This window comes from Corvus hawaiiensis, chromosome 8 (genome assembly GCF_020740725.1).
Source record: "Corvus hawaiiensis isolate bCorHaw1 chromosome 8, bCorHaw1.pri.cur, whole genome shotgun sequence".
Taxonomy (NCBI): Eukaryota; Metazoa; Chordata; class Aves; order Passeriformes; family Corvidae; genus Corvus; species Corvus hawaiiensis.
This window is the reverse complement of record NC_063220.1, coordinates 24,665,106-24,684,006: the sequence shown is the minus strand read 5'-3', so window position 1 is coordinate 24,684,006 and position 18,901 is coordinate 24,665,106. Positions and strand designations below refer to the sequence as shown.

Sequence of the window (18,901 nt, the reverse complement as noted above, 5' to 3'; positions counted from 1 at the left end):
TCCTGCCTCCCTCTGTCTTCTCCTGCCTGTGCCCCTGCACAGCACAAGAGGACACATGGCTGCCTGCACGATGAATTAGCCACATTCTACACTAACAATTTGAGCTGCACTGGCCCTCCAGGATGGCAGGCAGGGCAGGTCCTTGAACCTTAGCACTAGCAGGGGAGACAGCAGCAGTGTGAGCCACTCCATGGAAGGCTCTTCAGGAGCCATGGGAATGGGAACATGTTACATCATTTTTTCATACCAGTACTAGACTGAAAGCTGACCTAAGACTTAGGATACATTTTGTTGGTAATGCTGAGTCTTATGGTAGGTTGTCTCTGCGAGCTTCTTTGCCCAAACATGTACTTCCAGCAGTTTCAGTGCCTCAGACTACACTTGCTGTTCTGACTGTGATCTAACCTCCCAAATGCTGACTTTCAGTCATCACTCACAGGGAGACGTGACTCAAAGAAAGTGGCAGCAAACAAAAGGTAGGGCTGGGAAGATACCAGGACTCTGCTCTCAGCAGCAGCTTTGGACTAAACGCATCGCGAAACTTCTCCCAAAGGTGGAGCTGTATCATCAGTGTAAGAGGATGACACAGTTAAGTTCACAGCATAAATACTCCTGCCTCACAACACCCTTCTTTTTAAAAAAATAACTGTACTGTCGATTATTTCAAGCCAGAGAAATATTTTGTTACTAATATTCCTCATTATTCTCCAAAACCCACAATGCATACAAAGAAAGGCACCAAAAGGAAACATGGATTTTTAGTATTCTGTACATATTTACTCTTGAGGTAATCCTGAGACTTCAGCCAAGTTTAGACAACAGGTTCATCTGTGTGCTCTCAAAACTTTCCAGCAGAAAGATTTTTTTACTTTGTCCAGAATTTCGAAGTATATAAAACACAGTATCAAGCCCATCTTTTCCAAATGATGAGCCAGATATTCAACATGACAAATTTTGCGGTGGCAAGAGGTGGTGGCATTTGAAATGCCTGTGTACAACTCTGAGGTTCACATGACTTGCTTGCTATTTTCAGCTGCAGCATGCAGGTTTTCAAGCCTTTCTTCACAACAATGGAAATTAAAATTCTCATATGATTGTAAAATCTGTGAATTTAATAACAAAAAGCAGCTATCAAAATTTATATACAAAAATAACTATGCTCAAAACTATGAACAGAAATCATAATTCTTTTGGTGCTAAACTGATAATGACTGGTGAAGGAGTGTTGGGGTCCCTCCCCTGCCGTGTAGCCCTGGGAGAGGGGCCCTGAGGGCACAGACACGGGGCTACCCTGTCCCTGCTCAGCCTCGTTCCCATTGGTTGGTTTGTGTTCCCTGCGCGGGGAGAAGGACCCTTGGGCCCGTGACTGGGACAGTTCCTGGGCAGAGCTCCGGCCATGCGGCTGGAGAAGTAAACATCTCTCTGAAACAGCTATCAAGAATCTGTCCATATATATATTTCCTTTCCACGGGACTCCTGGTTTGATATATGCGTGTTGCAGGATCCCCACTGCAACAAATGGTGGAGATTTGTGAGCAGAACGATCCCCGATCCCTAAGCGACTGATTTGTGTGAGTAAACCCTGGAAACTTTGGATTCCTCTTCTTGGTTTTGCTTTGCTATTCCATATCTAAACTATGGAGGAACCGTGGGAAGACTCTTGGCTCTCAGAGCCGCATATGGACATTTATCTTAAACTTAAAATGATTCTTGAACAACGATTTGTAAATTTTAGCTTGATTCAAGCTCAAAAAGAACTGAAACACTTCCTGGCATGGTTGTTTAAGAACTTTTTCTATGTTTCTTGGGATTTAATTATTACCAAGGGCTTTTGGAAAACCGTTTGGACACAGTTAATACTAGAGTCAAAATATATGCCGATGGAAGAATATTTTCGTGAATATTATTTAGTTACCGAGACTGTTGAGCAATGTCAGCTGTGTCCTGGCGAAGGGAAGCCTGGCGCAGGGACCGTGCGGCCCAGGCCACGTGCACCGAGCGCTCTGAGAGCAGCAGCGAGGCAGTTCCCGCGTGCGGGCGGAGCCACGCGAGCCGCAGTGTCGGTGGCGGAGCGAGGCGCGGCGGGACCCGGCAGTGCCTGCCCGGTCCCGTGCAGCGCGTGGTGGAGCGAGCCCCGTGAACGCCCGACCGAGAGGGGCGGCACGCGGGCGGCGGCTGGAGGCGGTGGCGGTGGAACGGAGCCGCGCCCAGCCGAGACGCGCGCTGGAGCAGGGCGCGGGGGAGTCCTCGCTCGGGGGCCCGGCCGAGACGTGGGTGCAGCGCCCGGCAGCGGCAGCGAAGCTGCGACCAGAGGAGGCGACGCACGGAGAACTGAGCGGCGCGGCGCGGCCCGGCCCGCACAGCCCCGAACGCGACCCCGGGAAGAGCGCGCAGGCACGAGCAGCTCCGACAATTCCAACACGGGAGCGACCGAAGGAGAGAGCAAAGACGCAGCGAGACAGAAAACAGCAGCCACTCGGAAAAAGGAAAAGATCATAGTAACTAAGACCTTAGGGATAGTAAAATGGTATAATGTTAAGCAAAATTATGGTTTTATAACAAGGTATGACAACCAGCAAGACATATTCGTGCATAGAACTGCTATTAAAAAGAATAACCCTGAAAAATGCATCCCAAGCTTGGGAGATGGAGAGGTGGTGGAATTTAATATTGTACTAGGGAGAAAAGGGTTACAAGCATCGCAGGTCACTGGGCCTGATGGTGTTCCTGTAAAAGGCAGTATATATGCAAAAAATCGTAGTCATGTTAGACAGTATCTCCATTGTAAGCCCCCCCTACAGTTTCCCTTTCCTAATCCCACCTTTCCCTTTTACCCTATGTCCTATTACCCCCAGTGTATTCCCAATCCGTTTTTTCATCCATGGTTTCCCTCACAAAACCATGCTTTTGCCAATTGTTTCCCCAAAAATCCCTTTCCAATGCCGAGTGGGGGATGAAAAGGGGGAGGGAAGAAGTTAAACCCTCTCCTGCCTCAGTTTCCCCACAAAGCATGCTCAGAGAATTCTGTCTCCCTTCTGTCAGCCCTAAGATGTTCCAGAGAATCTGTTTGGACATTTAAAGACTCAGGAGGGTGGCTTGTTTTGTTTTGAAACTGTTCTTGTTATGTTTATCCAGTTGTTTTCATTCTCCTTTTATTAAAATAAAACGGGTGAGGTGTTGGGGTCCCTCCCCTGCCGTGTAGCCCTGGGAGAGGGGCCCTGAGGGCACAGACACGGGGCTTCCCTGTCCCTGCTCAGCCTCGTTCCCATTGGTTGGTTTGTGTTCCCTGCGCGGGCAGAAGGACCCTTGGGCCCGTGACTGGGACAGTTCCTGGGCAGAGCTCCGGCCATGCGGCTGGAGAAGTAAACATCTCTCTGAAACAGCTATCAAGAATCTGTCCATATATATATTTCCTTTCCACGGGACTCCTGGTTTGATATATGCGTGTTGCAGGATCCCCACTGCAACAAAGGAGCTGACCCACTTCTTCATGCCTATGGAATTTTCTAACTCTGGTGTGTATCTCACTCTGACCCTTGAGATGGGATTTGGTGGCCATGTGCTTTGGCAGATTCTGCCAGGCAATTCAGACTGTTTTTTGTCCATCTTAATGCTCATCCAGACCTGCCTGCAATTATGTGTAATGAAAATGCACTACTGTGCTGAAGTGGGGCGAAGAGGGGAGTAGGGAAGAATGGGACCTGGAAAGAGAAAGGGCAGAGAGAACTGAAAGAGATGACATGCCCTTCAACTTAAAACAACTCAAGAGCAGAATTACTGTGCTCCTGCATATGGGGCAAAGGGCCTTCAGCTCCCAAACGAAAACGAATCACCTCTCTTAAGAATGTAAGTAGGATGCCTGGTCAGACACCCTTGCAGAGCATAACCAAGGGGAGACAAGGCTGGTCTCTGTGTGTTACTCAGTGCACAGGTACACTGCTACTGGACCTAAATTTGAAAGCTCACTCAGCACCATAAGACCTCCAACCAGCAGGAGCCATTTGCTTTCATACATTGGTTGAAGCTTTTTTACTCTAAACCCTGAGCAAGCTCTGTGAGTGAGCCCAATCATGAACCTGTCTCCTCCTCCTATGCAAAGACCTCTACTTCAGATCCCCATCCACCCAGAACTCTCCCTCTCCCTGGCATGCCCGCCACTGGCTGCCAGAGAGCTCCTGTACAGAAATACAGGACACCACTCAGGAATACACTTAAAACATAGAAAATGACATAACCTGAAATAGGTGGTTTCTCTATCTTTATTTTTTTTTACAGTCAACTGTGATTATACACATCTTGCCCTATCCATAAGCAGCCATACTCAGTATGTTAAAAACTCATCTGCAATCAATATTCAAAATAAATGGTCTTTTTCATGAGGATAGAGGGGAGTATTGAGCTATTTTCTGTCTCTTGGGAGTGTGATTCTTGTTTATCTGGATATGGGTATAGATAGTTCAATTCTCTGCAGTCCCTTTCAATATCAAAGATTGTTTTATTTATCAAAAAATTAAAAGGCTCAAGCTGTGCATTTTGTATTCAGATAATTCCCCCCCCCCCCCAATTTAGTGTTTGTGAGATTGAGAGATCCCTAATTAATAGAATTATCTTGCACTTATATGGCTCATTCCATCGGAGGCTTTATAAATATTTTATTAGGCTCACATTTTGAGAGGTACTAGATACACTGAGAGTGAGATTAGGACCACGTTAGCCATTCCCACTTATAAAAAACAGAGCACAGAGAGTCACCTTTGCCCCCTTTGTCCATTGCAGCTTCTTTTTAAAAATAAAACAGTAAATACTGAGCAAAGACCAGCACCTCTTTATCAGATGTTTAGCATCAAGAAAATACTGGGCAAGATCACATGCTAAGCAAATGAGAAAAAGAACAAATAAAAAATATGAGCATCACTGAACTGCAAAAAACCCAAGCTGCTCAGTTATGAGCTGTAAGGGAACAAAATCTGTATTAATGCAGATTTTCATAGATGCTTCTCTCATACACTTTTAGTATAAAGTGTGTGTGTAATTCAGTACTGATTTCAGAAAAGGTGAATGCCTGGTAATTGAGCAGCCTTGTTCTGCTGTCTGGATCTCCTGTACCATGAGTTTTGCGAGGATGACTACACACCTATATGCATGTGCTGGAGCAAAGGAAAGATACTGCAACCTTGGCTTGTCCATTAGTTTTACAAAAGTGTAAGAAATGGATTTAACATCTGATCCTCAAGAACTATACATAGAAGCCAGAAGAGCTAAAACAAGAATCATTCCTTAACTCTGCTGATCAGAACTGCAACACTATCTTCCTACTCCAAACCATTCAGATCTGCGTAACTGCAGTACATTTATGATATACTTTGATAAAACTTTATGTTAAGTAAGGGAACATGCAGCAAATTAAACTTCTTTAGTCATAACCTGCTGTTCCACCCCACCCTCCCCTGCCCAGGAGGAAACTGTGACTTGGGGGTCTGAAGGCTGTGATCAGATCTGACTGAAAATGGAAATGGGGCAGACTAATGGCAGTATGTCTTTATGTCCATCTCTTGATGGTCCAATCTTTGTACCTTCCTTGCCCCCAGCACCTGGACTGCTATTATGTCAGCTGAGAGCAGTGGGAACAGGAGGGTTTACAAAGACTCCAAATAATCAAAGGGGCTGGAATTATTTTTCCTTAAGCATTCACAAACTGATTTTACAGGATAAAAGTCAAAAGACAAAGGTAAAACTGTTTGCTCTTTCTCCAAGGCCATGCTCAGCCATGCAAGGCTTTAAATTTGCAATTACAGCTCAACAGAATTACGAAATCAGTTTGCCTAACCAGTTCACTTGCTCTTCTTGGCAAGTGGAACAACCCATTTTCCATTAGTATCTCCCTACTACACCATGCTAGCATGAGATGTCTCTATGCGACTACAGCAACAATGCTGAGCCCTATCATTCCAACAGACATTGCAATGATACAGGAGCTTTCTTCTCTAATGCCCTCGTGATATTCAGTCAGAAGTTTCAGTCCTAAATATCTCAACATATCAAGGAGTTAATTTTCTCAAAGTGGTGGCCATACTCTTTCTGTTAGCATATCACTGCACTATTAGAACAATGTTTAATTATTACAATAATATTTACATAAATTGTTAACAGATTTTATTGTTTAAAATAGGCTTATTTGTTCTAGACTTGCTTACCTGATGTCTTGACAAAAAGAATATCTACTTTCACAATGTGTTTTAGTAGAAGATTAAGTGAAGGACTCAGGCAAAGTGGAGTGTCTATATAAATATTTCAGTGTTATGAACCATTTCATAATTTGAGGTACATATCACAGCCTTATGAAAAGTTTGGGTTGGTGGTTTTCTTTCATGCAGTTCTTGCCTTATCAAGGTATTTTAAGAACATTAAAGAATTATCACATCATCCCTTTACTGGAAGATTATTGTCAATAGTGAATTCTCTAAAAAAGAAATAACCCCACCCAAGAGCATAAAGTGAGTTGATAGCAAGGGGGGAAAAAAAACCCACCAACTCCTCTGATTTATGTACAGAATCAACTTCTAAAATTTAATTAAAATAGATACATTTATTAATTTTCTAAATTTCAGGAGAATAAATTCACTGATTTTGAAAAATAACCAATAGTCTTCAGTATACTCAGTTGAACAGCAGCACATTTGTTGGACGTATTTTGTTTTCCAATAATTTTTTTGACTCATTTGAGTAATTTACTTACTTATTGAGCTTTTAATAGCACTTTTAATTAACTGATTCAACCTTTATTATTTTAATCTCTTAATCTATGCAGAGATAAAATCTCAATGTGACTACTTAAAATGACAACTACACAAACTGATACCCCTGTGGAAGATGTAGAATTCACATGACCTATTCTCACAGGTTCTACCAGCCAGCTAGGCATTACTAAGATATTTGCAAATCAAAAGGAAAAATGCTTCCCCAGACAGTTTTTCGTTTACAAAACTGCCCACAGCACCTGCTGTGCGACCTGCCCACGTACAATATGTTACTGTACAGAGGCAAGAAGGAGTGAGCACCAGCAGTGAAGAGACTCTTCCTTCACGAGATGATGCCAGAGGTCTGCACAGCCGAAGGCTCTTGATATTAACAGTACTTCAGCCACTACAACTTTTCTGAGAACACCTGCTTTTACAAATGGTAAAAATGGTAAATGGTCCTTATGTGCAAATGCTCTCTAAGCCATACCTCTATAGATTTGCTGTTGCACACAATAGTGGCAAGTCGAGTAGCAAACGCATATGCAAGAAGGAAGAGCCAGAAATAGCAGGACATAAGTCAGAGATGTCACCAGCTGTGTCACATTTCCACTGCAGAGTTTGACCCAGCTGCTGACAAAAAGGACTTCCTATGCTCATCTGACACCAAGGTGACATCATAGACTCAACTTACAGACTTCTAGAATTTTCAAATATTCATCCTTATTTACCAAAAGACAATTGTCTTTTGGTAAATAAGGTAAAACAGGCCAGATTAATTTGTTGCACAGAAAAGAATAAAATTATACTAAATCCTATGGGTACTGGAGGTTTTCTGTGTGAGTTCAAAATGCGCATTTTCCATTTTGAAATGGAAATACTAAGGATACTAGCACGACTAATATTAAGAGTACTAAAACCCCAGTCCTTGAGGACAGGTGCTCCAGTAAAGCAGCAGAACTGGGAATGGGAAAAGTGAACCTGCCAGAACTTTACGAATCTGCCTCACAACACGATGGGTTATATATTCCACCCACTGGAATCTTGTCAGATAAACAAACCAGACAAATACTGCAAACAACAAGAAAGTGCTTTCTTCCCCTCCCTACCAGAAGTACTTCTAGCAAATTGCTTCTTTGCTCTTTCCCTTGCAGCTTCCCTACCAGGATGAAGGATCTAACAGAGCAGGAATGTTGACTGACAAGTCTCTAAATGGAGTAGAGGAGCCAGGAAAACTGGTCTGCTGACAGTTTTTCCTAAACATACTTAAGTCTAGCAGAGGAATATTCCATCACAGACTGAGCAGAAAAGCAGACAAAGGACTTGCGGCTATAGGCCTCAAAAAAAAAGATACAAAAAAAATGTAGCTACTAACACAGCATTGATGGACCATTTAACCAATAAACTGTAACACCCGAGGCCCATCAAATGTCTTTTTATGGAAAAGGTCTTTTTCCCCTTTAGCCTCGTTATTTCATATTTAGCTGCTAAAACCCCCTGTAACACTTATATAGAATACCAAAAAAAGTATGTTCTAAATAAATGCACTCTTCATAAGAATACTTCTAATTTTCAAAGTTCTTCAAGAATGAAAGTTTCATGAAACTACTGTGGGCAGTTTTGTAAGCATATGCAAATGAAAAAAATGTATGGGAAGCATTTTTCTTTTTATTAAAATCTTTTTAGCTGTAATTTCATACCAGTCCTTGGTAACCAGTCCAAAATGCACTAAAAATGATACGTTTAGGACTGCTTAGCATTTACATGAGTCTGCAACAATAACACTGAACAGCAGAAGAATTAGTTCAAACACTTCAGCACTTAAAAACAGTTATGTAAATATACAAAGAATTCTATTTTCCCCTGAATTGCAAGCTACCAAAAACCTAGCTGCTGAATGATGAAAGAAATGGGCTTGCTTGTTTCCAATTTGAGCAAGAAAATATCAACAAAAACACACAGCAATTACAACTTTTAGCATATCTCTCTAAATGGCTGGGTAGGCACTAAAAAGCATTGCTAGGCAGCAATTCAGCAAGCCTTCTGGAAGGAAGAGGGGAGAGATGTTAATCGGTTTCTGGAAATCAGCTATGTGATGTGTGTCTCCAATTAAGTGGTGATCCAGCATCATTTGATGATACTGCTCAATGTGCCCTGATATACCATGACACAAGCAGCAGAAACAACTTTCTCTGTTCCCACCATGATCTAATACTTTTGACACCAGAGAGCCTTTTCACACTTCCCCTTAACCTGTTACTAACATTTCAGCACAGCTTTTACAGAGCCTAACAACTGTGCTCAGCACGGCAGGAAGATATCACACACTCCTTCTGAAAGGGGTGGCTTCCTTGTAACTTAAATACAGAAAGATTTTTTTCCATCTTCTTCTTTGCAAGAATTTCAGAAGAAACATATAGAAACCTCACAAAACTGCCTGACAAGCAAACAGGCACAAAAGGTAGAAGTCCCTAGATTAAAGTTCTATGTTTTTCAAGTAGACCCATTAGAGTAAGAGTAGAGAGATGTTAAACCAACCCACTGTTTTCCCCTGGCATTTGCTTCCATCACCTAACAAAAGCAATGGGCAGCGTCTGGTTAAAGCCACACCTCTGGACTGCTATGAAGAATGCTTTAAGAAACCCAGTCAGTTCTTTACTGGGATTTTCTATGCAGCAGAAGCCAAGCTGGCTCCTTTAGAAGGCTGTGCCTGGGCAGCAGGCAGCAAGGAAGCTCTCAAATTCAGCTCCGTGCCTGCCTGAGCCAGCTCCTGCTGCCCCACAGCTTCGCGGTGGACATTGTGCCAGAGCCACCTGATCCACGAGCCCTCAGCAGATAAACAGATTATTACTGCAGCCTCAAATATGGCAGGGGATTCCCAGGGACTATCAGACCTTTGCTTTGCACAAAGGTAATTTTGTGGTTTTGTTTGTATGGACAAAGACTTAAAGAAAAAAGCCTGTGCCCTGAACATCCAGCTCCCTTCAATGTACCCTGAAGAGTCTCCTGTGTCATGACAAACTAATTGCACGTGTTAAGGAAAGCCTGTTACTTTGGCTTTTTCCACTGTACATCAAAAAAGCTATGTTTGATTTTAAAGCACACACACTTACAAATACTGAGGGAATCAGCTACAAAGAGACCACACAAGCTGTTCCAGCCTTCCACAGAAGTCTAGGGTTTTTTTAAGCATAAATACACAGCCACCTCTTCACTTTGCCCTTTCATCTATTCTGAAACACTTCTTAACACACACTTCATTTCCTAACTAGCTGATCATATACAAGTTTTGGGTTTGTAGCTTTAAAGCATTAAAAAAGGTGAAGATAAAACACAACCTTGATCCTGGAACAGAAGTCAGCAAGGATATTGTGGGTGTCTCACAAGTCACAAAGCTGGGAAGAAAGAAGCCTGTCCTGACCCTGTGCTGAAACCTGATCTAGTTAAAGAGGCACATGGATTACCATTTATAGCATTTCTCAGGGGCTGGAGTGAGGGGCAAGGAGGGCGGCAGACAGCTCTCAGTCTGGCTGCAGGAGCCACGGGCTGCCAGCAGGGTTATAAAACCAGTAGATGCTAGGCACCAAGGAAGGATGGTTTTCCTCCCCGTGTTGCAGTGCACCTTCCACACCACTGCTGTGTTAACCACCCCAAAAGCACATGTGTGCTCAGGAGAACAGCAGCAGTGTTTTTTTCACAGTCTGGGAAAAGAGGATGACAGACGAGACCAGGAAGAAAAGGCAGACGTATTGTTGTCTGACCCTGCAGTTAATCCCAGATTAGGTGAAGATACATTGATACGGCCATGCAAGGTACTGCTTTGCTCCCAAACCCAACATGCACGGAGCAGTGTGTGGGCCAGTTCTCAATGGGTGAACTGGAAATTACTCTTTCTAGTATCAGCCAGCTAATGACCTGTCTCAAAGGACAAGGTAAATGTCCTCAAACTGGAAATGTATGACCCTGTGACAGGGAGGTGAGTGTCTTCCAAAGAGGTAAAGTAAGTTTCTGTCCCTTTCTGCACCATGGCAAAGATAACAGCACAAGATTTTGGAACTGTGAAAAAGCGAACAGCAGTTTTGATGCTACTTTCTACAACAAAACAATTTTTTTTTTAAACAATCAGTCATTACTCCCCAACAAAACTACATGTAGTGCCACTCTCACAAAAAAAAAGCTTTCTGAGATATATTTTTGGTGTTCAGCCACTATCTTGGTTAACTACAGTTTTTCATGAGTTGACAACAAGAGTTTTCTTCTTCCTCTCCTCTTCTTTTTTCGGGTCTAAACAGAATGGAGAAACCATGAATTCACAAGCCTTCCCCAGCAGGATAGCTCCTTTTCAGGCATTCTTTGAGCTCTGACACAAGCATGCCCCTGCTCTACCAGAAAACCCCAAGCTTTCTTCCAGGATCAAAGAAAACAGAGAGTGTTAAACAAATGCTGGGCAGCCTGACCTTCCTCCCTTCCCCTGGCCTTCATCACTGAAGAAATATCCAAGCTGCGTATGCAAAACAGCACTATGTATAAATGAAGTTAGTGGTTTAACTGACAGAGTACCCATTACATAGGCAAAATTATCTCTTTAAAACTTTAAGAAGTGTAATTTGATATTCTCTTATCTAATTAAAATAATATAAATTATGTACAGAAACTGACAGCTCTAGAAAAAGGAGCTGAGCAGCATCCTCCATTTGTCTTCACTTGATGTAAAGGTCTGTTCTTACAGCTAGAAGGTTAAATTGCAGAACAATTTAACCTTCATTCTTCATCCTATAGGCTAGGATGGCCAAAAAGGACACCGATTTGTACCAGTCAAGGGCATGTTTTTTCTGAACCAGATAGTTGTTCATAAGAAACTGGGATGAAATTCTCAAACTCATATTTTCCTCAGGCCTCTAAAGGGCCATTAGATGCATTAACTTTCACTGCAGAGTGATGAAAGAGAGAGACACCACAGAGAAAGGCTGGATTATGACCAGCAATTCCGCAGGAAAAGATTCCTATTTCTGTTCCTTGACCTATGAACTAGCTTTGTTTGATTTATTCTGAAATCCTCTCTTGCAAAGAAAATATGGAGAGAAAAATCATCTGGTTTAGGTGTGAGCTGTATTCTTTTTTTATATCACCCAAAGCATCTGCATGGCCAGACTTGCAAAAACCCACATATTTCTGCATTACAACACATTCTAGAAAATATAAACTTCCACTAATATCTAGGCAAAGCTGTAACAACATAATGATGGAGATTGATAAGAATAAGAGAAGAGAAGCATATTCTTATAGAATCAAAGAATGTATCGAGTTGGAAGGGACCTCTAAGTATCAATAAGTCCAACTTCCTGCTCCTCACAGGACCACCTAAAATTAAATCCTATGACTAAGAGCATCATCTGGATATTCCTTGAACTCTGACAGGCTTGGTATTGTGACCACTTCCATAGGTAGCCTGTTCCAGTGACTGACCATCCTCTCAGTGAAGAGCCTTTTCCTAACACCCAGTCTGAACTTCCCCTGACACAGCATCATCCCATGTTTCTATGTCCTATCGCTGCTCTCCAGAGAGGGATCAGCACTTCCCCTTGGCTGCTTCTGTTGAGGAACTTGTAGTTAAGTAAATAAATTTAAAAATCCAGAGCTACTGGTCCAGTACCACCCCCATGCTCATCTTTTACCAGTTCCTTTGATTGAGGGTGCTTGTGTCTACAATACAAATCTACCAACACAGAAATGCTGTGCTGCCTCAAGAAGCAATATGCACATGCCCTAGGGCACAAGTAAGCAGGCAGGTTTTTAACTTGGTTAATACAAATAAAAAAACTAAAACAGCAGAACTCTGCTGTGACCTGTTGTGACAAAGAAAACTGCTCAGATAACAGTGAAAAATTATTTGGGAACATAATTTCATGGAATATCAAATTTCTGTTTTTCCAGCGTAATTCAGAAAATTTCAACCAGTCTGAAGAGATGAACTTTGGAGGTCATCTCCCGGATCCAGATGGGATCTTCAAAATATCTCTGTGCAGCTTGCATTTATGCATCTGCTTGCTGCATGCATGCATTGATTTAGAGATAAACACAGGAAATAGACCCATGAAAAACCATTCTCTTGCTTACCTCCTCTACAAGGACCATTCCTATGAAAATTCTGTTACGATTGTTGCATGTGGACGAGAACATATGTGAGGGGAGAATACACACTGCCTGCAACCCTAGAGAGCAAAGTTCACTGAGAAGGGTAAAGCAGGGAAAGATGATTTCTACTCATCCTTGCCTTTGTAGTTTCACTTGGTTATAAAAGCATTTGCAAGCACAGTTACAGTGGGGAAATCTGTAAATGAGACATAATTCACTGAAAGGCACTGGCATGTGAAGAGCCCTTCATCTTCACAAACAGATGCTTCTGAAAATTTTACCTTGCAAACAGAAGTTTTTACAGTCTCCATGCAAACTGATTAAGCAGCACTCTGAGCACTTGGAGGCATGCCAACCATCCAAGTTCTGAGTCTCCAGGCAGTGCAGGTCTCAGGTCAGCTACTGGATTAAAATCAAAACTGGCCCGTCAGAATTGTGGATTACTGTGCTCAGAGCACTAGAATGACAGTCACCTGCTGTGACCCTCCAGGCCGAGCTGGCAGGATGAGCACCACTCTGCTTCCAGCTGAGACAGATTTGTTCAGTCTCCAGGCTGAAGATTTCTTAGAAAGGTGTGAGGGAAAGTTTGGCTTTTGAGGTTAATAGACCAGCTCTCACAGCAGATATTCTCTTCAATGAGATTACATTGTCTCATTCCTTCCCTCTGAAGGGCAAGGACAGTCATTAAGCATCAGGTAACCGCAGTGCACAACACCTGCCACACAACACCCAACCCTCACTTGGCAGCAATGACCTCCACCTTCAGCTTACCTGTTTTATGCACTGCAGCCGGTCATTGGTCTGCTGTATGTGCCTGTCCATAGAATTCATTTTGATTGTCTCTACTTTCTTCTACCTGAAAGCCATTAAAATCCCTCGATCTGCAAGACAAAAAGGACAATAAAGATCACTGAACACAGCTGATACACTTCCACTACCTGAACAATTGAACAGAGCTGCTTGCAAGAAAATCCTGAGCACACTGTGAGATAAAATAATAATAATCCCAATAACAATGACAGCCTGGCTTTTGCAAGGACAAGGGCATGGGGATTCTTCCTAATCTTCCTCTGAGAGAAAATACCTCCCATAAATATTAAATGAATCAGCTACAGCAGAGCATTACATGGCCAAAAATAGCACAAAATGTGTCCTGAAGAATCTGGATTTCTGGATTGGAAATAAAACCAACAGACACATTTTGGATTCTCCTCCAACTAGCAGATCTATTTCATGAGTCCTTGAAATGGCCAAGATGACAGGGCAGGAAGGACTGGGATCCACAACTCAGCCCAGACTTTAAGAATGACAAATGTCCAGATGCACAACCTAGCATATATGGAATAGGCCTGATCTTCAGAGCAAAGGGCTGAGCAGTTCTTGCCTTCCAGAAAAATTGTGTTCTTTCAGGTATCTATAGCTGGACAAATTACTTGTTACTTCTGGAAAAACACATCCTGCTGTCTTTAGGTCCATCTCTTAACAAACAGTGTAACTTAAGGCAAATTAAAGATTCCTGTGACTTTAAGAAAAAATAAATCTAGAAAATAAAAATTAAGGCTCAGAGTAGTGTTTGGAGTTTTAATTCATGTTGCTATAGCTGTATGAAATCATAAAATGAAAGCTGGCAGCAAGTTCTAATCTGAGATCTAAAGAGCTATAGAGATCTAGAGACCTAGGCCCACCACTGATGCTCATCATGCTGAGTTATGTTTGTGGACACAGCTTGGGATGCAGGGACAGCCAGAATGCCCTTCAGACTTGGACTAAGACACTAAAAGTACAAGTAAGGGTAAGCAAGGTCCTTGGTGTGGGTTTGTATTTCACCAGGCCTTTTCCACCCATTCGCCCTCTCTGGCCTTGCCCTTTGATTTTCCTGTAGTGGCGGAACAGCAGATCATAAAGACACCATAAACCAACAACTAATCAACTGTTTCAGTCAGTAATTCATATTACTGAATGGTTTGCACCATGACTTCTACTTATTTATGTTTTGAGTACAAGCACATGGGACTCCAGCCTGTACTTAACGAGCTAACCAGATTTAAGTGTTTTTTTTCTAGAATTCACCTCTCAGGGACACAGAGATGTTTCACATATATATGTATATGTGTGTGTGTATACTCTGCTGTTTCAGTCCCTTTCATGGCATCTAAAATGGAAAATAAAGCGTAGATACTGCACATTTGGTACATGAGAAACATCTTTGCCTAAAATTTCCATATCCTTTTACTAGAGAAATTGGTACACTCTAAGAAGTTATATCCTTACATTCATGAACAATGAGTGAGCACAGAAATATATCCCCAAATGCCCTATTTATACCAAACTTTATATAGCACAAGCAAGGTCCCAGTCTTGCACAGAAACCTCTCCTTCATGAACCTCTTCAGTGGCACTGAGTGGTTTTTTGGAACACTGTTCAGGACAAAACTATTTTCCACTCCCTCCATACACATAAGACACAGCAAATTTTTCAGATACTTGTCTTGTTAGAGAAGCTGGCTGTTCACCACTTCTGGTACACGACTCAACAGCTCTTCAGTTAAACAATTCCCGCACTGTCCATACTCAACCCCCTTGAGGGGAAGAATGCTCCCTGTGATGGGAACCTTGACTACACAGCTCTCACAACAAGACAGACTCCAGACCACGGATCCACGCACATCCCACACACCCAAACTGCTGGAGATTTCTGTACCTCGCTGATAACATTCTTTCATGGCTCCTGCTGGATTAGACTCAGGGGAAGAAATCTTTTCTGCTAGACAACTAAATGAGGTCTTATAACAGCAGCTCAAGCTCCTCACCTCCACACTCTAGACACAAGAGGGTTCAATAAAGCATTCCTGTCAATAAATTATAACAGAAGAGCCAGTTCCACATGCAAGTATTATCTTTTGATTATGTCACTGCCACCTTCTCAATAGCAAATACCATCCAAAGGTCCTCTAGCAAATGTGAATTGATATATTTTATTAAAAGCCAGTTACACAGTCTTATCTGCCTGTAAGATCCCCTAACAGACCTCAGTAGTCATGAAGTTTAATCTCTCAGTGGACAGCAGAGGTATTTATCAAGAGATAAGCTAGCCTAGACATGACACTACTTCAGCAGTGATCCATCTTACAAGCTAGGACAAATTATCTGCATTTTAATTGAACATCAGGACCAATGGCGAAGGGCATACCGAAAACAAATACATATACATGCACATGGATGTCTGCTGAAAAATTTGAAGACATGCAAACTTAGGCACCTTTTTTTTTTAAGAAAGTCACGACATTTTTGAATTGTACATGTAATACCACCCTAATTAACTGCCTTACAGTTAACCATAAACAAAATCAAAGGTTGCTATCAGCTACCTGAACCACAGCTTACTATTGTATTTGTCCAAACTGTCATTTCTCCCACATGGCACAGCTTCTCTTTTTTGTCTGGAAAAGCAGAGGGGCAGAATACATGAAAGTAACTCACCTAACTGAGCAGGAACTCCACAAGGCTCTTGGAGGCAGGACTGGGAGTGCAATCTCCTACTCTCCTACACAGACAGGGCACACAAATTCTGTAATAAGCTGATCAAACTCAGTCTCCAAAATAATTCTTTGGGTTTTAAAACCCAATGGTTCTCACTCAAAAGTACTCTCTGACTCTCACCTTTCCCCTAGTAGCTAGAAAAATTTTCACTTCCATGCTTAATCCCACTTGTTCTCACATTATTAGCTCGATGGCTCAGTCTTTGCCCTGCCAGGCTCCCTCTGCCTCTTCCCCCTCACAGCATGGATGAACAGTCACCCACCAGCCTTTGCTGCTGACAGTTTGCTACTTTTACAGCCCAATCTCATTTATTCTCTTCTGGTCAAGAGATGATCCTCAGCCCACTAACTCCCCTGGACAATAAACATTTGTTGCATGAACCAACCAGACAAAATTGTACACATGAAGCCTCATCACATAGAATGACATAACACTTTGTATTTGAAATGCCCTGCCTCACCGCCACAAGACTCATCTATATCTTTCTCTCAGACACATCACAAGAGCATCAAATAGAGTAATTTTTTTCAGTGAGCATACTGGCTCTAAGCAATTTCTGCTATAAAAAACGCAGAGCTTATTAGTGGGAAACCATTATTATCTGGAAATTACTCTTTCATGGGCCTCAGCAAGAATTAAAAGATTAAACACGGAAAGTGAAAGTTATCATACAGATCTGAAATTTCACCACGGCAGAATAAGCATTTTGACACCAGACCATTTTGGTTGGAAGAAAAATAACAGCAGAATTAAATTTCTAGTAACTGCACCTACTACATGTGTATTGCTGTACTCTGGCCAGGTTCCCCACACGTACATCCACCTCCTGAAATTTAAAAAAATGCCCCTTCTGTCGATCTCATGCTATTTTAAAAGTAGCAGCAAGATCACCTTAGTCGAAAATAATGGTACTTAAGATACAGAAAGGCTGCCAGGGCTAAATCAGAACAGACTTCTATTCGGTTAAGTGCTGTGCACTTATCAGGTCACAAGTGAAAACGACTTTGCAGGGTCCCTGGCTGGCCTGCGGTGTCCCTGTATTAGACAGCATGGTGAGATTCAGGCCTGCGAGCAGCTCAAGAGACAGCAGGGGATGTTGCTGATCAGGATTAAGGGTACTGGCAGAGGAGGACTGGGAAGGGAATTTTTCCTAGTGCTTTGTAACAAATCCCCTCTGTTTGGTGCACACATTAGTCAGGAAGGTTGTACACTACTGCTTTACATGCTAACTCCATCCAAAAGGATAAACAAAAAAATAAGTGTTCCCAGCACCTTCTGGTAATTCAACAATAAAAAGCCCCATTCTTCTTTCTTTTCTGAGGCAAAGACTCAATCTCCCTCTCTTTAAAAAAAGAAAAAAATTTAAAAATTATGTGAATTATTCTTCTTTCTTCCCTCCCCTCTAGCATTGAGAGTTTATAGCCCTAGGCAGTAATTAAAGAGGCCTCAGTTACATATTTATGATGTCTCAAAAATGGAGAACGCTTTGTTTTTAAAGGAACAGATGTATCAACCTGTTAGCCTTTTTTTTTTTTTTAACCCTAAACATACTGAATCTTTTAAAGCATTACTACAAACCCTTCTTCAATATTGAAAAATGAAGGAAATTTTGCAGTGGCCCTGTGAAAGAGAATTTCACAAATTTCTGCTACACTACGTGTTGGTTGCCAGTTCAGGTTAGGAGACTGCAATTATTTTATCAGAAACTGTACTTCAAGTAACACAATTTAAAAAACAATTTAGTAAAATGTAGTCCCCACTAGTTCCTAAGGCAGCCTAAACAGCCTCCTAGAGAGAGAAAAAAAAAGAAGTCGAACATTTCATCACTGCTTCAAAAACACATGTCTAAAACCGTAGAGCATTTTTAAAGTTAGTGTGCATTCAGTTCTGCTCTGGGATGAGCTCTCCTCATGGCCAGAACTGCCATCCACAGCGAGAGCTCTCCCTCCCCAGGACCAGTGGACCAGGGAAATCTGCTCCTCTGCGGCCAAGGCAGACCCGAATTACCACTGAAACAGGTCCAGCCTTCTCCCTGAGTTTAAAAAGACTTCACAAGGTGCCTTCTGCTCTTGTTCCCACAGGCTTCCTTCCCTCACTGCTGGGCTGAGATGGACCTGGAGCGGAGCTCACTGGAAACATGAGAGGCTGCCCAGCCCCACCAGCCCCAAGCACTGCCACTGACCCCCTTGCTGCCGCAACAGGGTGCCATTGCTCCGGAGACCAAATTTCCACCAGAAATCCATTCTGAGGGCAGAGGAGGAAAGAGAACCCTTCCCAGGAGGCAGGGGAGGCTGCAGTGAGCGATGCTCGAGGCCAGCAGCACAGCGCTACGCCAGGTCTCCATTTCCACAGGGGACCAGCACGCTGCCAGCCACCCTGCGGCGGCTGCACCAGACAAGATCTAATTTGGAGGCACTTCGGACCACTCAGGGCAAGAAGAGAATAAATAAAAGGACACAAGAAATACCTTTATAAGTTAAGAAATTTTA

General features: G+C 42.5%; 1 protein-coding gene across 7 annotated transcripts in view; it reads right to left on the bottom strand.

Moving 5' to 3' along the window:
- ZMIZ1 (zinc finger MIZ-type containing 1) overlaps positions 1-18,901 on the bottom strand; it is a 303,291-nt gene that overhangs the window by 146,187 nt on the left and 138,203 nt on the right. For all 7 annotated transcript variants that reach the window (XM_048310656.1, XM_048310661.1, XM_048310660.1 and 4 more), the window contains one exon: positions 13,644-13,753. In XM_048310656.1, coding sequence (XP_048166613.1) covers positions 13,644-13,703 — 60 coding nt within the window. In that variant the 5' untranslated portion in view covers positions 13,704-13,753. The remainder of the gene's footprint in view (positions 1-13,643; positions 13,754-18,901) is intronic.